The 24,447-nt window shown below is 41.8% G+C and overlaps 1 protein-coding gene across 9 annotated transcripts in view; it reads left to right on the top strand.

Annotated features, from left to right (window-relative positions):
- Nucleotides 1-9,830: 9,830 nt before the first annotated feature.
- Nucleotides 9,831-24,447, top strand: part of TNIK (TRAF2 and NCK interacting kinase) — a 360,673-nt gene continuing 346,056 nt past the window's right edge. For all 9 annotated transcript variants that reach the window (XM_036242368.1, XM_036242367.1, XM_036242362.1 and 6 more), the window contains exon 1: nucleotides 9,831-10,242. In XM_036242368.1, coding sequence (XP_036098261.1) covers nucleotides 10,186-10,242 — 57 coding nt within the window. In that variant the 5' untranslated portion in view covers nucleotides 9,831-10,185. The remainder of the gene's footprint in view (nucleotides 10,243-24,447) is intronic.

Genomic DNA, 24,447 nt, shown 5'->3' with positions numbered 1-24,447 from the left:
GATATGTTAACAAGTGAATATGTACTGTTTGTGAATGGGTGAGACAGGTGGAAATCCACAACCGATTTTATTATCAGCTTTTAACACAGTCAAAGTTGTGGAACTCTTAGTCTGTTCTCAGAATCAACTAGTCATGCAAAATCATAACAAATATAAAAACATAGGCACTTAGAGGATGCAAAAGATTTGTCCGAAATTTTCTGACTGCAGAGTAGCTAGCTCTGTCTACCTTTACCAGCTTCTTCACTGCACTGATTAATTGATTAATTTTATTGGCACCATTTTATCGCAGGCATTGTGCTAGGCACCAGGGAAGGTTCTTGGGTTCCACAGCTCCATGGTGGAAAAGAAAAGCAACAATACAGTATCGTTAGTGCTATAACAGAAATAATGCATTTTTCCAGTGAAGCCCCACAAATCATCCATGTAATTAACATGAAGAGAATGTGTTACAATTTACAAACATGAAAGAACCTGATTTCAGAAATTTCAAATTTGAAGCACTCAGATATCAAAATTCTTATTGTTATCATTAAAGTCGTTCCTGACTTTACAGTTATTTAAAAGGGAAAAACTCTGGAATTATTTGTTTTGTTTTGTTTTCATTTTTTTCTTGCCAGACATAGAAAGAGCAACCCTATAGAGTAAGCATTTAATTTTATTACTTTTTTTTCATCTTTTCTGGAATAATGAACAACTGGATTATTTTTTTAAGAATAAAATAAAATAGACCTGAAACCTTGAGAGAGAGAGAGAGAGAGAGAGAGAGAGAGAGAGAGAGAGAGAGAGAGAATGTGTTAAATCTCTACAGAGGTTTGGCCTCTGCCCTCTTGGACCAACCAATCAATACAACTTCCCATTTCTCGATTGGTTGTCTGAGTTCTTTGGCTTAAAGGACCCACTCAGACAAGCTTCTTGGCCCCACCTTTGGCACTTCCTCCTGCACCAGAGCCAGGGGCAGGCATGGCAGACACACGCCCTTCACTTGGACCTCTCAGGCAGTCCACACGTTAAGGGAAATACAATCAGTTGTGTACTTAAGTTAGAAAGCACAACACTAATGGATGGCGTCTGAGGCTCCATATGGTGTCTGGAAGGAAGAGAGGATCAGGAATTGGAGGGGAAGCAATAACAGTAAATACAAATCGCCCCTCCCCCCCTTTTTTTTCCAGTTCAAATCTTTCAGTTCTCAAAGCCCTTTCTGGTGCTAACTGTGATATTGAATAAGTCACACAAGTGTCTCTGGACCTTAGTTTTCTTATCACTAAAATAAAAGGGTTGAACTTGGTCACCTCTAAAGTTCCTCTCAGCCTTTAAAGTCTGGTACAAAATTTCATCTACCCTGTGACTTCATGTAAAGATCCAACTGGGTTACTTCTCCCCTCTCCTAGTTCTGAGCTAAACGGTGGGCTTATATCATTCAAGTACTGGGACATGAAATTTTAAAAACTGAAAGTTATTTTTTGTGTAGAGTGGTAGGAGGTACTCAGAATCTAAAATTAACTAGGATACAGTTCTGTAGAAAAGTTCTGCAGGATTAATTGAGATGGCCAGCGGGGAGCAAAGCACCACAGGCTTTTGATATGGTCTAGACAGACATTAGTGGTCACAGTAGCTGTCCTTTCATCTTTCTATTATAATATGTTTCATCATTGACCAGACATGTATGGAATGTTTACTGTTGCAAACACTAGGTTGGGTCCTAAAAATATTGAGGGAAAAGCAAGCTGAAAATTCCATTATTTGGCCAGAATACAATTAAGCTTAAAATTGTGTTAGAATTCAAGAAGATCAAGCAACTTCCAAAAATAACTATAAATAAACTTTTACAATTAATACTGAAGGATTACAGTTGCATATTAAAATTTCTGTACATATTTGTTGTCAGGAGTTTCTCAAAGAACAGAAATAGAAAATGCTGTTTTGAAAGGGTGTGCCAAATTTTCAGTAAGAGTCGTTTTCTGTATTAGGGGAAGTATAATACTGGTATTTAAAATAAAGTGTTGTGTTTGTCTTTGAGTTTAAATGATGCTAGATAATTAGAGAAAGTGCTCTGAACCCATTTAATACAAGAGATGTAGTCGCTTGGCGCTATTCTTTCAAGGGTAACTAAGTTAAACAAATCTATCTGTCATCTATCTATCTGTCTGTCTATCTAAAACAAGACATGAGAACTATAAAACAAGTGTAATATTTTTCTTTTTTTATTTTGGGATTTGATCTCAGGCAGTTCAACTCCAGAGACCATGCTCTTTACCTCAGTCATACTGCATAGGCTCCTAAACACTTTGAGGTCCAGCCTGGAAAGGGACTGGAGAAAGAGCAAAAGGGAAAAGAAATTGGAAAGAATGAAGAATGCTACCAATGCACAGAAGTGGGGTCTCTGTGGGTCTGAAAACAGTGGTAGTGTTAGCCAAGGCTATAAGGAAGTTAGAAGGATAGGGTGTGTAATTGGACAATGGGAAATTGGAATTTTATTCTCTAAGGCAGAGATGTGTAAGATGATAATAAATTTCTGGTTGGGTCACTGGGAGTATGTTTAAGTGCAGTGAAAGACAAAGGTCATACTAGTGAAGAAGGTCCAAGAACTGTGAATTACATATTTAAATAAATCTGTGACAAGAATATTGAGCTCTCCTAGTAATGTGGATTGAGAATGTGGTATTTACAACTGCTACCTTTTGGAAATTATCAAACTTTACCTTGTGGTCATTTCAAATTTGTCAATTTCCTATGGCAGACTTGACAAACATGCATTCTTAATTTACTGGGGTTGTTTTGCTTTGTTTTTACACACTGAGAGCTTCTGTCTTTTAATAAAGAAACATATTCACAGGTCCTGGGGATTAGAACATGGACATCTTTGGGGTGGGGGGCGGGGGGAGTAAGGCATTAGTCTGCCAAGCAGAGTCTACAAAACCAGAATGGATGAAAATATGTCTTTTACAATACACTTTCCGGTTATTATTTTTTTCTCCATTTTGTTGAATTTATCGAGTTATTCTTGTTCTATTTTTCCACTCAAGTAGTTTGTAACTTGAACATCCAATTTATATTTGCCTATATGGTGACCCTTATATTTACTATGCATAATTGACTTCCAGTTTTCTGTTTAGAGATAGTATCTATATACATCACTAAGTAAGACAAAAGGTTAACACCCTTTTCTCTCCCTCCTTTCCCTTTACCCTCATGATAAGCTCATTTCAGTTTTAGATTATCATTATTTCTTTTTACTTTATGAATCAATAATGATAAAGACTTAATTAAAAGTTTTAATTTTATTTTCTGTAACAGGAAGTGTTTGGCTGGAAATATCAGCATATCCAATTAGAGGTGGTTTAAACAGAATCAGAAGAACTAAACTATGTCACATAAAAAAAAGTTCAGGTTGTTCATGAATTAATTTAGTGGCTCAGTGATGTCATTTCATGTTCTGCTTTTTTCTTAAGCTCATCCTGACTGGTAGGAGGATGGCTCTATAGCTCTAGCTTTTTTTTTTTTTTTAATCCTCACTTGAGGATTTTACATTTATCTTCAGACAGAGTGAGAGGAAGAAAGAGAGAAAAGGAGAGAGAGAAACATCGATTGGTTGCCACCCACACGACCCCAGCCAGGGCCTGGGATGAACAGTTACCAAAGTACATTCCCATGGTCAGAATCAAACCTGTGACTCTTTGGTCCACAGGCTGATGCTTTAATCACTGAACCAAACTGGCCAGGGCTAGCTCCAGCTTTTTTTTTTTTTTAATTTTTTTCCTTTATTGATTTTAGAGAGAGAGGAAGGGCGAGGGAGAGAGAGACAGAAACATCGATAAGAGAGAACATCGATTGGCCACCTCCTGTGTACCCCCACTGGGGACTGGGCCCACAACCTGGGCATGTGGCCTGACTGAGAATCGAACCAGTGACCTCTTGGTTCATGGGTCAGTGCTCAACCATTGAGCCATACCAGCCGGACTAGCTCCAGCTTTTATATGTGTGCACAGCGCTGTCTGAAAACAGTATATTAGTTATCTGTTGCTGCATAATATATCAAGTGGCTTATAACAATAACATTTATTATCTATCATGGCTTGGTTGGGTGGTTCTAGCTCGGGATCTCTCAATAGAGGCAGCAGGTACTGCACTCACTGGAAAGCTTGACTGGCCTGGAGGAGTCACTTCAAGGCAGTTAAATCACATGGCTGGCAAGATATATTACTGTCCTCAGGACCTGGTGACTGGCTTCCCTTAGCAGAATGGCTCTCAATTATGGAAGATTTTGCTCTCTAGGGACATTTGGCAATGTTGGAAGAAATTTTTTGGTTGTCACAACTGGGAAGGTGTTATTAGCATTTAGTGGGTAGGGACCAGGGATGCTGCTAAACATCCTACACTGAACAGGACAATCCCCTACAACATGAATTCTCAGGCCCAAAATGCCTTTAATGCTGAAGCTGAGAAGTCCTGCATAGAGCAAGCGAACAAACAGAACAAGGCTAAATCTGCAGTGCCTCTTATTACCCTATTTTGGAAGTCCTCTGTGTTCTGTGTTGGCGGGATCTACACAGGGTGTAAATACCAGGAGGTGAGGCTCACTGGGAGCCATCTTGGAGGATGGCTACCACAGGCAAGAAGGTTTTCCTGGCCCTCTTCTGTTTACTCCCTTCTTTTCTTTTTTTTCAGTTTTCAAAGCAGAAAACCATTCTTATAACCCCATCAGACTTCTCTTCACTTCTCTTTAGTCAATGTTGCCTGATATGCCTGTGTCTAACCAGTCATTAAGAGAGAGAATAGCATTACCATAATGAGTTTAGACCAGTTAACATTCACTCTCCCTCTGGGGCTGGGGAGAGCTCATGTTCTTTAAACACCTGGAGGATAAATCCTCAGAATCAGAGTTTTGTCAGTAAAGAAAAAAGAGAATGACTTCAAGTGGGTAACAGACAGAGTGAGATGCCTTTGCTTACCTTACCATTGTCTCTTGTATCACAAGTTTTCTTTTTTTATTTAGTTTTTCTCTTTGGTGGAATGTATTTTTCAATAATAATTTAAAGATATGATCAAACATTGGAATCCTTGTGTGTCTGAAAATATGTCATTATTTTGTACTCTCTCTTAAATGTTAGTTTAGTTGGGTAGAGAATTCTAAGTGAAAAACAATTCCCTTACAATTCCCTTACAAAACTCTGTTCCATTATCTACTAGCATTCATTGTTGCTGATAGGTGATCTGGTAAGAATTTTCTTTTGGTTCTTGATTCCTTGATGATCTGAAATTCCATTATGATGTGTTCAAATGTGAGATATATATATATATATTTTTACTTATGCACTAAATAGGAGCTTTAGTCTGAAGATACTGGCATATTTCCTGTAATTTCTTTGAGTGTTTCCTTCAATCCATTCTCTAAATTTCCTATTAGATGAATGTTGGAACATCTGAATTTCTTCTCCATATTACTTAAATTCTTGCTTATTGCTTGCTTTCTTCTGCAATCCAAGAGAAAACTGAGCCCAATATTCCAGCTTAGTAATTCACCCTTGAATTAGTTCATCTTGAGTCAGAATAGCATGGTGACTGTGAGCCTGAGTCCAAATCCTGGTCTAGCCATGTATTACTGTGTTGCCTTGAGTAAGTTAATTAACCTTTCTATTTTTGGTTTACTCACCTGTACAATGAATATACTACTAATATTGCCTATTTTTATGAGTATAAAGATTAACTATGTGGATACATGAATGAATAGGAGAGTGCAGCATAATAATACCTATTATTGTTCAATCTGTTTATTTAATAATTTAAAATATTCTTATTTAATCCTCTAACTGGTTTACTTTCATAATAATCTGGTTGTTTAATGAATATAAGATCCTGTATTATCTCTCTGAAGAGAGAAAAAATATATATAGTATAAAGCTTTTTCTTGCTCTATTAAAACTAACTTTGAGTGTTCAATCCATTTGTTGATTGAAGCTAGTGCCTCTCTTTCATAGTAATTGATTCCCACAAACGACTGATGATTCTGGGTTGTTTGCTTATCTTAGTGTTTGGAAATCTCCTTTGCCTAGCTGCTGTGCCAATTCTAATTCAGAGGGCTTGCTCTGCTGATAGTGGTGGGAAGGGGAGCAGGACAGGACATGGTGCAGGGCACACCTTCTGCATGCGTGTGTGTGGTGGACCCATTTCTCCGGTCATTGGTGAGTAGCTCCTTGGGGTGATACTGTCTTCTTAGCCTGAGCACCCATACTCACAGAGGGCAGGTGTCAGGGCTGGGGGTGAGCACATCCACCTGCTGATTCTCATTACCCTGCTTAATTTTTGGCATATCACTTATCATTATCTCAAATAAGCTTATTTATTGATTCTTGATTGATAAGTTTATTATTTGCCTCAGTGAAGGCAGATCTCTAGGGCCTTGAATTGTGTCCTGACAGCGTTAAGTATGAATATTTGTTGAATGAATGAATGCCATTCTTAGTTAGGCACCATGATGAAAATGCCTGCTCCTTAAAGGCGTTGCTTCTGAGCTTGAAGTCGCCTTAATTCTCACTCTGTTCCCGCCCTATACAGTTTTGTTTTGTGGTTCTACTGGTGAGTCTCCTGCCTGCTTTATATAATGCAAGGAGTCTCCTGAATTGCTAGAGTTATTTTCGAGAACTCTAATGAATTTTTAAAAATACATATTCTGTTATATTTAGTGATTTGTGATGACAGAAGATGTACAAAGTGTGCTTTTAGAAGCTCCACCAGCAGTGTTATTGATTTCCACCGTGTTTATTTTAGTTGGAGCATGGATTTGACATTAAATAACATTGAACCTAATATAGAGAACATAACCCATTTGGCATTCTTTCTCTCTTTTTTTTATACATATTTTTAAAATATAAAAATATTTCAAATGTACAAAAAGATAGAGAGCAATATAATGAAAGCCATTAGTGTAAAGATCCAAATTTAGCAATTCCAAATATTTAGTAATATTTGCTTGAGATCTTAAAAAAAAAAAAAAAAATAGCCTTGCCCTGTTTGGCTCAGCGGTTGGAGCATTGGTCTGCGGACCAGAGAGTCCCGGGTTCGGTTCCCGCTAGGAGCATGTACCAAAAAAAAAAAATTAGACATCATTATTGGAGCCTCGCTGTGCCTTCCCTTTCCACTTCTCTTCTTCCTTTCTCAGTATCCTGAAGTTGATCTGTATCCTTCCTGCCTGTGTCCATGCTTTTTATAGTTGACTACATATTTAGACAGATATAAACAAAGTATTGTATTGTCCTGCAGGCTTTCAAACTGCACAGAAATGATATCAATGCTTTCAATCCTTCAGATTACACCAAGAAGAAAAATCTCATTTCGGTCAAGTTCTGAAACGAAGAGCAGGCCTCAGGATAGAAGCGTGAGGCAGGCACAGATAGCTAGCTAGAATTTAGTGGTGTTGCTTTATTTTCCATTATATTTATTTTAATGGTTTCCTTCTACTTTTTAGCAAGTGTTGCTAGCTTTCCATTTACAGTAGTCATTTATGTTTTCTTTTAAATTAAATGTTAAAAAGGAAGTGTTGATTTAAGGAAAACATTAAGTAAATAATAACAGTACAGGAGGTACACAAACAAGGCAAAAAATTCAGGAGTTTTTACTGAAATAGCTGAAATTTGATACACACTTGACCTAAGGAATAAAGTTCAAGTGCCTTAAGGGGGCATGGAAACTCTACTTGATCTGAACTCTTTCTTCCTCAGTCCAGTTACCACTTCACCTCCAGCACAAACTGCTTAGAGTTGCTTCTTCCCCTTATCAGTTGGAGGTGCCTTGGCTAATGTAACCTCTCCTTTTATGGTGTTTCCTGCAGCCAGCACCCCTGTTTCCACCAGACTCTCTCATCCTCCTCCTGGCTCCTAGGAAGCCCTCCCCCATATAGGACCCATCCTTGGACTGAACCTACAGCTTTATAATATGAGTCTAACTCCAAGGGCGGAATTCAGTGCCAGTATCGGGGCATCCTCCTGGCCTGAAACAGCTTATTGTTTCTGTAACACCAGGAGAAAAGATCCAGTTGTGATGTTTCAAATAAAATCTGAGTTGTAAAATGTAGGTTCTCCAGGAGAAAAAACCAAAATGTTTATTTCATTTTAAATATGTTTGGAGTTTAGAAATAGCTCTGTTCATAGATCTTAATACCCAATCTTTATTTTCTTCAACACTGAAACAATACATTAACTTGTCATCTAGAGTAAAGGCAAAAAAGGGACAAAAAGGAAAAAAGGACAATAATGGGAAATGATTGGTTTTTACGTTATTTCAACATTACTTGGTGGTTTACTGCACATCATTTATTACCTGAAGCAAGACGATTTTATTAAGATATGAGAGATTAAAAGGTGCGTTTTGAATACAACACGTTTGCACGTTTGACATTTTAATGATAAAAGCTCCTACACTCTTGCGGAGATTGAGATGTTGGAGCAATTTTCAAGTTTCATGATCCACAGTGCATATAAATAAACACGATAATAGTATTAACAAAACAGCACAGCGCATACGGAACGCTGTAGAAAAGTCTTCTAACGTCTGATGAACTAACTGTATTGGCTTCCATTCATTCATTCAAAAGCCTTATTCTGAAGCTGATATTCACACTACACGATTAAAAAACCCAGTGCTTTTGGGCAGGGATAAATCCTCATCCTAACAGTGGTGCAGATCACGCTTCCAAAGCTATTGTGGTATTTGGGGGAAAGTTCGATTGTACCGCTTCTTCCCTTGTATTTCGAGCGGCCAGGGCTAGAGAGGAAGGGCCGGGTGGCGTGGGGTCGGGGGTGACTGGGGTAAGTGACTTCACCCTCTTGATTACAAAATGTCATCGCTACCACTGCAAACATGCAGCCTTTAAATGAGAAAGTGAGAGGAGTGAAGTCGCTCTGTGGCCGTACATCTCGCATGTTACATCTTACCCGCCAGCCAAACTTTCTCCATCAATCTGGGTAGGTCAGCCGCGGAAACGCGCCTGAAAGGGAAATGCAGGGTCCTAAGGCGGAGAGCCCTGCCTTGGCAGTTACAAGAAGCATTCAAGCTATTGCACCCAGAGAGCAAGCTTCTCGTTTCAATTCGGTCGTTTCCGTAGGGAATTGCGGCACGGGCAGGTCCTGGGTGTGGTGATGCCAAGAGGAAGCTTAGATTCTTAGCTTTCCGGCTTCTGGAAAACGTTCCCAGACCCGAAGTGGCGAGTGACCAGCCACCCGGGATCCCGGGGAGCGCTGACGTACCAAACCCAGCGGCCGGGACAAATTGCCCAGGCGCGGGGCTGGACGAACTGTGCGAGTGCGCTTCTCCCCCATTCGTTCGCGGCTGGAGGCGGATCCCTTTCCTTGCACACAAGTCCTTATATGCACCGGTTGCACCAGCCTGCGTTACTCCAGACCCACAAATAATTAATGGAGGAGGGAGGGGCGTCGCCCCCCCACCCCTGCATTTTTTCACTGTCGGAGCATTTGCACCCTTCCGAGAAACCCCCCAGATGTGATTGAATGGCCGTATTTCTGCAGCGCACGAATTGGACACACAATAATGTGTGTATCCAAATAGCCCCTCTACCCCTACGATAAGCACGGTAGGGTTCAGAAACAGCTCTTCAGATCCAGCCAGATTAGTCTGCAAACGCCTGGGCCGAAGGGTGCACTCCCCTCCCCCATCAACACTGGTGCAGAGGGACCGGGTCAGGAAGCGTGGCCTCTCCCCAGTCGGAGACCACGCCTCCTCCGCCTCTCCCCTCCCCCTTTACTCCTCCCAGGAAGCGGTGATAGACAGTTCTGTGTGGTTCTCCACCCCCACCCCCAGCTGAGTGGAGGAGTTGATGTGTCTCATTATAACAGCCAATGCAGCCGCCATCCACGCACAAGCAAAGAAGCATGTCCCATTTAAATACACCCACGCAGCCCAAGCGCCCTTAGCTGATCAGGGCGCACAGCCCACTCGTACCGCGGCTCCTGACTTGGAGATCCGCGCAGGTTGGGCTCCCGGACCCGGTGGAACAAGGCGCGGAGGATCGGGATCTGGAGCTGTGGATCTGGGGTGGGCGGGGGAGGCTGGGCCCTGGGGCCTCTGGCGCGACACCCGCATGAGGACGCGAGTGAAATAGACCAAGGTGGAATTGCCAAAGGGAGAAGCTTCGGGGTGGTTTTGGTCCATTTCTCCGGCAAAGAAGTAGACATGGCGAGCGACTCCCCGGCTCGCAGCCTGGATGAAATCGATCTCTCAGCTCTGAGGGTGAGCAGAACATGTTTTCTGATTTTCCCGTGGTTTGGATCAGGGTGAATGGGCTCGGTGCATGGATTGGGGTTGGGGTTGGTGGTAGAGGCGGGCGAATGCGACGCCGGGGGGGAACCTGGATTCTCGTTTGGATTTGGGAGCTGCTGAGGTGCTCTCGGCTAATTCCCCACCGCAGGGGCTGTGCAGTACGTGTCCTCCTTTGGTTGTGGTCGAGAAACCCCTGGGAGCGCGTGGAGCTTATGCCAGTTTCATCTAAGAGCGGTGTAAGCGCATTAAAATGAAAGGCTCCTGTGTGTGTGTGTGTGTGTGTGTGTGTGTGTGTGTGTACGTACACAAGCCCAGGGCAGTCGTCTCGTGCCAAGGCGAGAGACCTGTCTCTTTTCTGCAAAAAAGGATAACAACAGTGTGAATAAAGGCACTGGCCCCCCACATTTTCCAGCTACCTGCAAGATGGCATTGTGAGCCTGGCGGTCCCCACGGAGTGGAACCTACCTCTCCGAGGGGGCAGCTATTGCTATGCTGGTCTTGTAGATGGCAACTGCCTCCCCTTCCCCCTTTTCTGCCTTCTGCGCCCGGACTCCCTCTCAGCGCTGTCTTCAAGACAGTCTGCCACCCTTCTTTATTTATGATTCTAACTCAGCCCTGCCTGTGCTTTCTGACTTTGTGGCTGTGACATTTCAGTTTTTATGGCTGAACTTAAGCAGGTGAAAGATGTGTTTTTTGCTTCTCCCCAATCAGACCGGAACTCCCGAGAGGAGAGAGAGAGAGAGAGAGAGAGAGAGAGAGAGAGAGAGAGAGAGAAAAGAGTGTTTCGCTGTGTCTGTGGCCAGTCCTTTGTAGAGCACCTCCCAACCCCCAGCCCCACTGAAGGTCTACGTTTACCTTCACGTGAATTTCCCCGGACGCCGTTTCATTGTATTGACTGAGACGTTACTGATATAGAATCCATTTTGCTGTTGTTTTGAGACCAGAATACCAGGAATCCGAATGCAGCCTCGACGCCTCCCCACCCCCATTCCCCAATCCCTACACGCTCCTTCGGGGAAGGGGGCAGAGTTTTCTTGCCATTTTAATTAGATGCTGCCTGCCGGGAAGAGGGTGACGGGTGGGGGTGGCGACGGCAGCGGGGGTCTGAGGAGGATTAGACGCCAATTTAAAGACGGCTGTTTCCTCTCCTGAACCAAGAATAAAATAAAATAAATTGCCTGTACATGAGACATGGAGGGTCGGTGAGACCGAATTGATGGTGGCTGTCAAAACAGGGGCACGCAGGATGGGTGAAGCTTGGAAGTTCACAGGCCCTCCTGAGGGAATGCATTGTTAGATTGATGCCAAATCTGGGGGTTATATACCTGAATCTTCAGTACTTCTCCAGACATTGCCCACTCCTCGACGGTTAAAGAGCTGCCTTTATGGTCAAAGTGTCACTTTTTCTTTAGTCTCATTAATCCTCTCTCTACCTACCCCCCTCTTTATAACTCCCCCTCCCCCTCTTCTTAACCCCGGCATCCAAGAGGTGAGGTTTCTGCAAGGCAGTCAAGGGGTTGAGAAGGAACAGAGATGCCATTTGTAACTGGCTTTTTTGGTAGTTGGGCAGCAAAAGCTCATTCATGCGTTATTACAGTAAGCTGTCTATTTCCCTGGCGCCGAAATGCCACATGCAGAACAGGGTGGGGGTTGGTCACAGGGTGGGCGATTTGGCCAACTCTGTGGCTTCCTCCTTTACAGACTGTGCATTTGCCCTACTTTCTGCGTTGGGAGTTGCTGCCAGTCGGTTAATCAGGTGGATGGATGGTGCAGACTTCAGGGTAGGGGAAGTGGCAAAGGCCAGGGAAGGCATTTGAACAATGGCAAGGCTTGTGATTTCCCTGAGCCGGAATCTCCATGTTGCTTCTCTAATGGAGAGCGCCCTGATGTGATTTTAAGTCGAGCTTGGCCAGAGGTGTCCCTCCTGGTTTTTCCTGGGGAAGATTTTTCTGAGAGGAGCCTGCAGGCTTATGAGCAACCATGAGGCTTCACCGGCTGGCCTGGAGTGTGATTCACACATGGGAAAACTGTGCTCCTGAGATCTTTATTTTGAAAAGATATCTTTACAGGATTCACTGGAATTGCTCTTTGTGGCCTGGGCTTAGTGCCTGCAGGAGGTGTGGAAAGAGGGAGGGCCCTGGCTAGCCGAGGAGATTAGGGAACCACCGGCTGGAGGATTTAAATGCAGATGTGGAGAGAGCTGCAGGGCTGGGGTCTGCGACTGGTGACTAGTCTCGAGGTGGGTGAGGTGTGTGTGCCTAGAGTAGGTCCAAAGGCCATATAGGAAATCTCCACAAATCAGAGGGCAGATCATCTGTCTCTGTCTTCCCCAATTAGAAGTGGGCTCATCCAGATGAGAGGTCTCATTTGTTCCTAAACTCTCAGTAAAGCCTGCCTGCTGAGAGCCTCCTGAGAATGCCTGACCCCTGAAATGCAGCCAAGGTCAGTGGCTTCTAGGAGCATTGGCTGCAGCCTTACCAGTCCCTTGCTGTTTCAGTGGCTCTTTAATGTACACAATCAATGCTCTTTTTGTAAACCCTGTGCTCAATGCATTAAAAGCGGATCCTGTCTGGAGAGGCCTTTTTCCTTCTCATTTGGGGGGCTTATTGTTCTCGGTCAGTGATCCCAGACTGGACCCTGTCTAAATTTTCCCCAAATAGCAACAATGTATAATTTAAATCAGAGCAACCAGTGACTACACCAATCATTTAAATTATGCAAGATTTGGATGGTTTTTAAAAGTAAGATGAAACACTATCTTTGGTTAGGAAAGAGATTATTTTAATCCAATATTATTAGTCCTGATTTTTAGATCTCTGGAGCTATACTAAGTCTTGGGGGAGGGGAATCAATTCATAGATTTAGAACTAGAAGAAAACTGTAGAACACTTAGCCACTCCTTTCATTTAATACTTGGGAAGCTGAAGCCCAGAGAAGTGAAGTCTATTGCCCAAGGTCACACAGCCCCCACCTCCTTCCCTCTTGGGTGGTTTGGGGAAAGTATCTAGGTTTCTTGACTCCTCATTCAATGCTCTTTTCTCTAAGTCACACTGTCTGTGTTGAATCAGAAATCAATAATACATTTTCTGTCTGATCACAAAAACATGGCAGAGAGGAATAATTTCACCAGGGTCATGGAATTTTATAGCTCGAGAATAGGGAAACTGCTTTATGCAGGTAAGCCCGTAATACATAAACCACAGAGCTTTAAGGTACTTTTGGAATCCATCTTGTCCAACCCTCCTACAATTCCTCCTCTAAAGGGAAATGACTGTCTACACTTCTAGGACAGATGGTTGTCCTGTGTGGTAACCGCTCTCCATAACCCATCTCTGTCTGAACATGTCCCAGGGGTCATCTAGACATACACATTATTCAGATGTCTCTGCGTGTGAGGTTTACAGCTTTGTGTTCTGTATAATCTCTGTGGATACTTATATATAGTATTATGAATATAAACTATCCATGTGGATCTATGAAATATGTGTATACATATAGGCGACAGAAAACATTCTACTTATTCAAACCCAGGGCTCGAGTCGCTCTTCCTTTAAGACAGCCCTGTATTAAAAGAAATGGAATTTGCCATCAGTTTGCTTTGTTACATATGAGATGAGATCAGCCCAGAAAGCTTTTTGGAGATTAGCATATATCTGAATCTGAGCACTTTGGCTGTCCTTAGCTTGGTCCAAAGAATAAGGCATTCAAGGCCAAGATGGTCACTGCTGACTTCATACTCTGCCAGGACTGGCACTCACTTTTCCATTTGACCAGAATTAGGTGACCTCTGCTTGTCTTTTCCCCAGCCCCTCACTCCCTTCTGGGCTAGCTACTTCTTTCCCCATCAAAACCTACATTTAAGGGGTGGGGGTTTGAAGAGGGTGAAGGGGAGGTACATGGTGATGGGAAGAGACTTGAGTTGGGGTGGTGAACACACAAGATGTATTATAGAATTATACACCTGAAACTTTTATAATTTTATTAACCAATATCACCCCAATACATTCAATAATAATTAAAAACCCCCTAGATTGAAGAATTGACTTCATCTGGGAGACTTACATGCATCTTTCCCACGATATTTTTCATGCTTGTGTTATAAATGGAGTGCAATTTTCCTTCTGCCTGATCACTAAACTGTGGGCTCCTTTAGGCCAGAAGCTTGGTCTTGTTCATCTTTGAGTCCATAGTCCCAGTTAGTTGAATAAATGAATAAATGCATGAATGAGTGAGTGAATGGAGTGGACTAAGCATTGAGTTCTGTGTCCACGTCTTTCTTACTAATTGTGGGAATGATCACAACTGCTTGCCTTACACTGGTTTCAAAAATCAAATTATTTATAGCAATGTGTTGAAAACTAAAAAGCACTATACCAATATGCTAGTCCATGATTAAATAGAATATATGGAAAACTTGATTCCATCAACATTTGATCCCAATGATTACACCTAACTGAACACGATACAGAGAAAAAAGTGCTACATCATTTAAATAGTATATTTTCCTTTTTGTTTCAATATGGCCTGTGTGTTTCTCTGATCGCCTGGGTTAACCTTTGCCTTAGTATCAGCATTTATTACATATGAGGTGAGCTCAGCCAGAAGCTTTTTGGAGATCAGCACTTTTCTAAACCTGTACAAGTATCAGCATTATTCATGAAATAAAACCTTCTGATTTTTCTTTTTTAAAAAACTTTTTCTTCTTTTAATGGATTAACCATTATTCAACTAGAAACAGCTTTATTATGCCTGTGCTTTTACAAAATTTGTGTTTGGAGAGGTTGGGGTAGGGGGAGTGGGCATCTAAAATGATACACTACTAGTCCAGTGCTTAAAAGTTTAAATCATTCTGGTCAGAGTTCTCACGGGCTTAAAGAAATCTTGAATTATTATTAATTTATTATCCAATATCACTTAAATTTGATCTTAAATGAGAGTTTAGTAAAGTTGCAAGAATTGATAACAGTATCTTAAAATTAAATTAGCATAGTAATTTTAAAATTAGATTTGTTGTATTTTAGAGCTATTAAATAGGTGTTTTCTCTGCCTTGACATCGCCTCTTAATAAAATAGGGTGTAGTGGTAGTTATCACAACATCAGAGAAATCTGCATGATCATTTTTGGTATTCATTATTAACTGGAGTAATCTTAGTACAAAAGTTATTGTAAGCCATGGTTTACTGTTTGCATAATTATCTACTTAGGAGATCATGTAGTGTATTTGTTGATGAAAGAACATGCAACACTTCCTTCATGGAAGTATCACATTTTCCCCCTTATCTTTAAGGCTCTTTGCAATCTTGTAAATTTGAATCTTGCTGGTTGCCCCTTTCTTCTTTCTGGGTCTCTGCCCTGCGGTTAATCTTCCGTGCCCTTCTCGTTCTATGCCATTCCTTCTTTCAGTGATAATGGTTCTAAAGTCCACCCAGCTTTGAGCTACTGTGATTGAATCATGGCTGCCGTGCCCAGCTGGGCACAACCCACCTCTGAGTCTGTGTTTCTGATAGCATTGGGGATAATTTGTGCCTGAAAGATGCTTTTATGTCAAATTGGTTCTTCTATTTCTGTGGGGGAAGTCACTCTTTGAGAACAGGGCCTGAACTAGCAGTGTGCTGAGAATTCCCAGAAAATCTGGGTGATATTTTTTGAATGAAATGTTATTGTGCACATATAAATATAAGGTTCCTAGTGGAGAGAGAGGGAGGACTTAAATAGAAAATGTTGGATGAATTCCGCTTGTAATTTCTTTCACTCTGGTTGGAAGCTTATTTCCCTCTAGAGAAAGATGATTCTCTGTTCACTTTCTACTTGCCCAGGCTGTTCCTGGTTTTCTTAAGTAGGTGCCTTGAAATTCTCAAAACACATTTTATTGCACCCCAATCTTAAAAATTCTTTTTAATAGCGATTGTCTCCTTTCCTCCCCCACTGCCAACTGTTGCAGTTCCTGTCATGATAAGACCTGGTTCCTATGTACCTCCCACCAGCCTTCTCCTGTCTGGTGTCCCTTGTATACTGCAGTCATGTTCTGCTTCCTAAAACACTCTTCAGCAGAGCATCAAGACCAGCACTAATTCACCTAGCCAGGCCCCCCACTGCCTGCGGCACTTTTAATGACTGTTCCTTCACTCCTGCCACGAGGAGCACCTTCCTTCTTCCTGTGGATGCTCTTTAGGGGGTGACCTGCCTTATTCTTCTCTTCTGTAATAGATTCACATGCCACCTTTTCCCACAAAACTGCCCCTGGTTTCTTTCAGAAGTTATCCCTTCCACCCAAACTCTCTCAGAACTGACCGCACACTCTTTTGGAACATTCAGAACTTTGTGTCTTGGACTATATTCGCTGCTAGACAGTAAGCTTCATGAAAGCAATGCATATATTTGGTTTTCTTAGGAATCCCACCAGGATGTACTCTGGGGCTCCAGGGACCAGAAAATATAGATTGTGAATGGGAACAAGGACCTTATTAGTGCCTCTGCTTGATTTCTGATTGTGAATTGTTAAAAATGTGTTTAATTGAAAAAAAGATTTTTTTAGTTCTCAGTTATTTGACTTACGGACCTTGTCATGACATCAGAATTATCTGATGTATTCTTTCCTTGGGCTTCACAGATTTTCCAGAAGCCTTGTGTTTGGGGCACAAGATTGTTTTGATGAGCATAATAGTGTTTTAAGAGTTATTTCTAAGCTATTTCTTTCCTGTCATTTTGTTTTTTTTCAATATCAAGGTCAGCTTAGAATATGTTCACTGTTCTTTTTGTTGCCTAAAAACCTAAAATACAAACCATTTTGGGATTAGCATGATTTCCTTGTACATTGTGTAAAAGGGATGTGTACATGTAATCTGTCATTTTCTTTGGAAAATCATCCAACAACTGTGTATGGAAGACATGTGGAATCAAGCTCAAAGTTTTCCATTTTTAAAAAAAATTGGAGACACTGAAGTTGTGATTATCACAGAAGACAGCAAGATGAGCCGGAAGACATGCCAAAGCAAGGGCCCTTCTCAAGCCTTTGTCTACCTTGAGTTACACTTTTTTTAGATGGATGTAGACATTTTAAAATACAATGGAGAAAATGGAAGAGGGACCTGGCGGTCAAAAGAATAAAGAGTCTGTGTTCTGAACCACCATCTACTTTCCACCTAGTTTATAAGTGAGAAACTATTAAAATCAACACAACTTTGTGGTTATCAGTCTGGCGGAGGTCAATTGCCTTGATTTACTATATTTTATAACCTCCATTTAAAATGCCTATAAATTATTTATGCCTAAGGTAAAAATCCAGAGCTTCACACAGTCATGGTTTCATCATTTCTATTTCTCTGTGTGTGTGTGTGTTTTAGCTGTCTGTAATCAAATCATAGCAGTTTGGCGGGTGGAATAGGTTGTAGGCAGTAATTGCAAACTGTATTCAAATAATAATAATAATATTTAGCATTTATAGAACACTTATATCTTCAAAGTACTCGCAAATATTATCTAATTAAATATCCTCTGTGATTATAAACTGGATATATATGCACTTAAATCCAGAACAAGGTCATGAGAAAAGTATGCATTTGAAAATTAATGCCAGTTATACTTTAGCAACTCATGCAATGATGGGAGAATTAGAGTTTGGGATTCTGTTGGGTTGTTTTTGTACATTCTCTTCACCTTAATTGTGCCTCTGCTTGATTTCTGATCATTAAGGACTGAGTGTTTGTTGATCATTGCCCTGGTCCTTACAGACAGTAAAATATAGACAACATAAATAAGCTTTAAAATGGGCTCTCTCACTACATTTCATACCTCAGATGAAACTCCCATTAGTGAGTGAAATGAAGTAGGTAGTGCAAGGAAGACTGCTATGCATTGTGGTTTAGTAATTTCTATCTGAGAAAAATAGATTAAACTGCACAGTAGGACACATCATAAAGAAATGCATTGGAGAAATGAAACATCTTTAGTTTAACTGTACTAATGACTTCTTGCTGTTTTGGACATGTGTCTGTGCATTGTCCCCTCGCACGAATGTCTTGTGTTGGCAATTTCAATAGGGTTTGGCCCAAGAAACTGTGTGGCTTACCCAGTAGGTAATAGAGGATTCTGCAGCTGATAGGTTCTCAGTAAACGTTATCCTGCTTGTTGTGATTTTTCTAAGAGCTGGTTGACAGGTTAACTGCCTCAAAGTGAAATTCTTGGATCAGCAGCTTCCTGACATCTCGTAGGTCCTGCCTCTCTATCTGCCCTACTGAATCAGAAACTCTGGGGCTGGGGCCCAGCAACCTGTGCTTGAGCAAGGCCCTCCAGGTAATTCTGATACAATTTTGAGTTTCAGAATCTTGGTCTAAATGTTTAAAAGACAGTTTTCTTTCTTGTTTTTCACGCAGGCTCATTTGTTCATTCAACACATATTTATTGAGCATCCGCTGTGTGCCTAGTCTTGTGCTAGATGGTAAAGATATGGTAATGACACACACGCATGCTGTCCTCATGGATCTTGATGCCTGATGAATGAAAGAAACGCCTGTAAAAGAAATCATCATAGAAATGATTTACTAAATACAAGTCGCTTTGGAAAAACACAGAACATATCCACAGAAGTTTGGGAATGCTTGAAAATGTTGCGGAGTAGGAAATAGTAACCTACATAAGGGAACTGCAACTTTTTCAAAATGGGTATGACTTTAAATTGTGGAAGACACATCCTTTCAGGAATATAGAATTTAAGTTTACACTAATACTATAGGTGAATTGTTTGTTAGATAGGGCGATACCTGAAATGAAAACATCTACAGTTTTCAATGGATATTCCTGAACTGTTCATAGCCAGTTTTTAAAATTTTTTATTAGTGAGTTAATCGGGGGCAGAAAAGCCCCACCCTCATGATCAAGAAGTTGCATCGGTCTGGTGTTAATTTCCTGTTTTTCCCGACGGACCTGTAGGGATTCGGTTTAAAGCCCCATGAGGTACTGACATTTGCCTAGAAGCTTTCAGTCCTACTTCTGTTTGAAGACCTGAAATCTTTGGGTTTTTTATTTTGAGACTCGGAAAATGGAAGGGGCGTTTGCAATCTAGGTGGCAGGTTAAAGGATTTTCATCCTGAGAAATCTCACAGACTTTCCTTGTAAAAACAATCTACAAATATCTCTTACCTAGCACAGAGATGTCCTGTCCCTTGTTGATATTTAATGTCCAGTTCTTAGGTGAACACTGCTTGTGCATGTCCTTTTATTTGGGGAAGGTTGATGACAATTATGGTTGTCTAGGCAATTTTGTACACAACATGGTAATTTTCATATATCAAATTTTTATTTCACACTTACCGCCAGGGAAGATGCTTTTGAGAAATCAAATTCAAAGACCCATCTTGGAAGACCTATTTTAAAGGGAAAAAAGATGATTAAATAATCATCATTAGATATAAAAATGTCTGGTTAAAGATGATTAAGTTTTTTTTTTTGCAATATTGACAATTAGTGGACAGGTCCAACTGTCTCAGAAGAGGTCTGAATATTATTAAAGTATCAGGGAGTTGTGCAAGCATTTTAATCAGAATTGTGTTACTCTCTAGATGGGACAGTGAATTAATGACATCATTCAAAAAGTTCTATCTGGGACAGATTTCTTTCTAGTCATGGTGGTTGGTATCTTAGGCTCTGAGGCAACTCCAAGTTCAAAATGGTGTCTTTGGAGCCATCTGCACGGTTTGAAGGGTTTTTTGAGTTTGGGAGTTCTGGGGTTTTCCAGCTGAACTCCTAAGACTCTGTTAGGGGCCAGACACAGGGTAGCAGTGGAGCCCGGATGGGTTCAGTGCTGGTGACCTACCCTGGAATGGTTGATAAGGTCGGAGCCAAATGTTTGTTGTTTCTGAAAGGCCCGCTGTCTTCTGTTTGTCCTTAAACTGGCACCTCTAGCACCCGTCGGAAAGAACTCAGTTTTCCGTCCATGCAAACAAGTCCTGGAGCTTAATAACCCAGACGCTCCTTGGGGAAGGAACATCGCACACACTTTCTGGTCTGAACAACATGTCTGTTCTCTCCATGGGTATTTTAAAATCCTAACTTGTGCTGGTATCGTAGTCATCGTTTCTTGAATCTAAACAGTTTTTATTTCTGGAGAAGAACAGATGTAAACGTGTGAAGTACAGAAGTCTACACATTTTGACGGGGTGGGGGCGGGGAACAGTGTTTCTTTAAAATCATGGCCACGGAATCTTAGTTACTCTTAGTTTTCCGTGCGTGGCTGGAAATGAGCAGGGGAACTCTCCTGTCACCTGCCCAGCCGGGCACCTAAACCTCCACTGAACTGATTGCACCAGAAAAAGTGCCGGAGGAGAATCAGCGCAGGTCCTCGTCGCGAGGGACAGACGGTTCCTGCCAAGGGGACACTCTCTGTCAAGAGGGGATTGTACAGGTGCAGTGACATAGGTAAGACAAAGTAGAATGTGAGACAGGGACACAGGCTCCAGAGAGGGGCTTGTTTGCGGATCCGAAGAATGCGAGGAGCGGAAGGGGTGTGGAGGCCTGGTGTGCCCTGTGGTCAGCTCTCCGGTTCTCCCGGGGCCCACCCGCTCCTTTACTTTGTGTGTATGTTTGTAAAAGGTACCTGGGGTTTTCAACCCAGCCAGGACACTTCTGTGACTGTCCTCTGACCCCGTGAGATCAGGTCTGTTTCTTTTCTTTTCTGAAAGCAGGGTCTCCGCTGTGTAGCTCATCACCTGACACAATGCAGGTTGCATCAGATGTAAAGAACTAGTCCCCCGACTTTCTTTGCTGGTTCCTGGCTGTGGTTGCTGCCTTCTGTAAACTGCTGCTGGTTTGCACGGTTCACAGTTAGGATTTTGTCCCTCTGGAGACTCTGTTTATGTTCAAGGCGCATTCTCGTTTGTCATGCTTGCTACCTTGATAACTCTCCTTTGACAAATATTCCGGTCAAATGTTCTGTGACCATGCAGGCTACATGGTTGGTTGGCGTTGCATTTTGATACTGAATGATTTCAAGGATGTTTCAAATGAACATCTCTGATGATTTTTCTAAATTCCAGTGAATTTTGAAATGTGAATAAATGACGAGGGCATGTGAATGCCACAGTTCACACAATGGCTAGTTAAAACTTTGTTTAGGCTATGCTTCATGCCATAATTCATGTAAATCTGGATTTAACAGTGTACCTGAGAATGGGGATAAACTGGAACTCTCATGCCTTGCTGGTGGGAATGTAAAATGGTTAAGCCACTTTGGAGAACAGTTGGGCTATTTCTGCAAAAGTTAAACAGAAATTCACTCTAATGACCCAGTAATTCCACTTCTGACTATTACCCAAGAGAAATGAAAACATATGTCCAGGCAGAAACTTCTACATAGCAGCATTATTCATAGTAGCCAAAGAAGTGGAAACAACCCAAATATCTGTGAACTAATGAAAGGGGAAACAGAATGTGGTGGATGCATTGAAATACTATTTGGCAACAGGAAGGAATGAAGTACTTGGGACAACATGGATGTTACACTAAGTGAAAGAAACAGACACAAGAGATTTCATTTATATAAAACGTCCAGAAAAGGCAGCTCTCTGGAGACAGACAGTAGGTTCGTGGCTGGCTGGGGCTGGAGTTGAAAGCAGGGAGCGCTTACAGAGAGCACTGGGATCTTCTGAGGTGATAGAAGATGCTCTAAAATTGGATAGTGGTAACATGAGTGAATTTTATGTTATGTAAATTATACTTCCATAAAGCTTTTAAAATATAATATGCCGGAGACATTGCTTCATAGTTGGACCAGGTCCATACACTTTGAGGGCAAATTCCCCAGGCAGGTTACGCTGGTATTTCTGGGAAGGCTACCTCGTCATCACCGTGAGGGGTAGGTCTCTGGTCCTGCCTTCTGCTTTCTACTCACCTTCGTATCATCCCTTCTTCTGAAGCGCTTCTCAAGTTTTATAAATGTAACTGTAATAATTTCCTTCAAGATAAGGTGGCCCAGATAACTTATCTCTTTTCTAGAGAAAGGAGACTTGGAGGCTGGGGCTAGAATAACTATTCCTGGCTAATACCATTTAATACCATTCTTTTTTTTTTAAATCCTCATCTGAGGATATTTTTCTATTCATCTTCAGATAGAGTGAGAGGGAGAGAAAGGGAGAGAGAGAGAAACATCGATGCAAGACGGACACATTGACTGGTTGCTTCCCGCACGACCCTGACCAGGGCTGGGCATGAGGTAAGTGCCCTTGACTGGAATCAAACCTGGGACCCATTAGTCCGCGGGCCATGCTCTACCACTGAGCCAAATCGGCCAGGGCTCTAATGCCATTCTTGACTGAACTTTCAATTCTTTGTGTTTCACACTGATACTCACCTTTGCTATTAGGCCTGCTAGACCCTATGCCTAGAAGTTTCCTCCAGACCCTATTGTTAATAGATGATTTTTTTTTTTTTTTTGACTCCCCACCTCTTCCCCCAGAGGAGATTGCAATTTCCACAAAGGCAGAACTTTTGTTTTTATCCTCATATCTAATTATTAATGCAATGGATGACTTCTCATGACTTACAGTGTAAGGCTAAACTCCTTAATTTTGCAAAGCTTTCTGTCATCTAACCATTCCTTACTTCCTTACAGTGACATCAGTCATCATACCACTCCCTCGCTATAACTAACCCATTGTTTTTCAAATTGTCATGAGTTGTGGGGTGAGTTGCAATCAGCTTTCGGAAAATAATTGATTGGAATAGAGTAGAAAAATGTTACTGTGCATGTATTGTATATGTGCGTGCATTAGGTCACAATGGAGACTATTTCTTACAGGGTATGGAGACTAAAATCTTGAAGTTCACTGCTCTAGCTCAGTCCATGGGACTGCATAAGATTCAACCAGAACGATTTGAATTTGCAAATTATAGTTCAGTAATTAAGCCTGGGCCCCCCAATTCTGCACCTCTGTGGCCTTTACATAATTTGGATGCATGTAGTCTGCATTTTAAGAAACTAGACCAAACCACAGTGGCTGATATCCACCTAGCTGACTTAGGCTTCATGTTCATTTATTAAATGCCCTCTAAGAGCTTAGGGCAATGATGGAGCCCTGGACGTAGTGGTGAGCCCAAGGGATACAGTCCAGCTACAAGACAAATAATCCACGTTGCTACTGCTTCTGCTTGGGACTCCCCACCCTCCACCTTTGCTCTACTAACTCTTGAGGAACAGCTATTCGCCTTTCAAATTTAACTCAGAAGAATTAGACATGTCTTCTGCTTTTTATAAAGGCCAGTGACACTTGGTATCAGCATAGAGATTCAAGGAAGATGAGATGCTAAAAGGACCTGTGGCCACCTGAGAAAGGGAGTCTCCAACTTTGTGGGAGCAGAGGAGCTGAGATCTAGGAGTGACAGTGTAGGACTGAAAGGGTCAGTTGTCAAGGAGGAATGAGTTGCTGGAAATTCCACTAACCACCATGGCCACCAGAGCACCCTCTGGGAAATGTGGGGAAGGGAAGAGACTTGAGAACTTTCCAGAAGTAGCACAACTGGGTGGAGACTTAGAGCCAATTATCATTGTGGTCATCCCCCAGGCTCACATGGTCTTAGATATCATAAAAGCAGAGACAGGAAAACCACGGATGCGATCATGCTATGCACAGGGACACTGTAAGGAGCAGCCTACAGGCTTCCTCTGTTCTGTGTGTCCCAGGGATTCTGGGAAGGCCCTTCCTTCCCAGCAGCTGGGAGACAGAGTCGAATGTGCATGAAACCAGTGGATGCTGAGCACATGTTTAGCTTTTGGGAGCTGCTTGTGCCAGATGCTGGCAGGCAGAAGGGGCAGTCTAGTGGTTGGTCTTGGCAAGGGCAGAGATTTGGTCCTCAGCTTTGCAGTTCCCAGACTTGATGTGGTCAAGGTACCAAGTCTTAGGTCTCACCAACATGTAGATGCACCTAACACTGATCCGAAGCATACATTGTATAATAACAATAATAGTAATACCAATGTTAACAGTAAATATTCTTTGTGACCACTTGCCATGCATGAAGTACTGGGCCGATTATTTTAAAAGTCTGGTCTTACTAATGCACTCATTTTGTGATATGCACAATTATTCTTCTAATTTTATGGATATGGAAATTGAGACCTAGGTTAAGTGATTTGTTGAAAATGATGGAGCCTGGTTTTGAACCTAGGTTGGTCTGATTTTGAA

The sequence above is a fragment of the Molossus molossus genome, unplaced genomic scaffold (assembly GCF_014108415.1).
Source record: "Molossus molossus isolate mMolMol1 unplaced genomic scaffold, mMolMol1.p scaffold_m16_p_5, whole genome shotgun sequence".
Taxonomy (NCBI): Eukaryota; Metazoa; Chordata; class Mammalia; order Chiroptera; family Molossidae; genus Molossus; species Molossus molossus.
The sequence above is the reverse complement of the archived record's forward strand: the minus strand, read 5'-3'. Positions and strand labels throughout refer to the sequence as shown.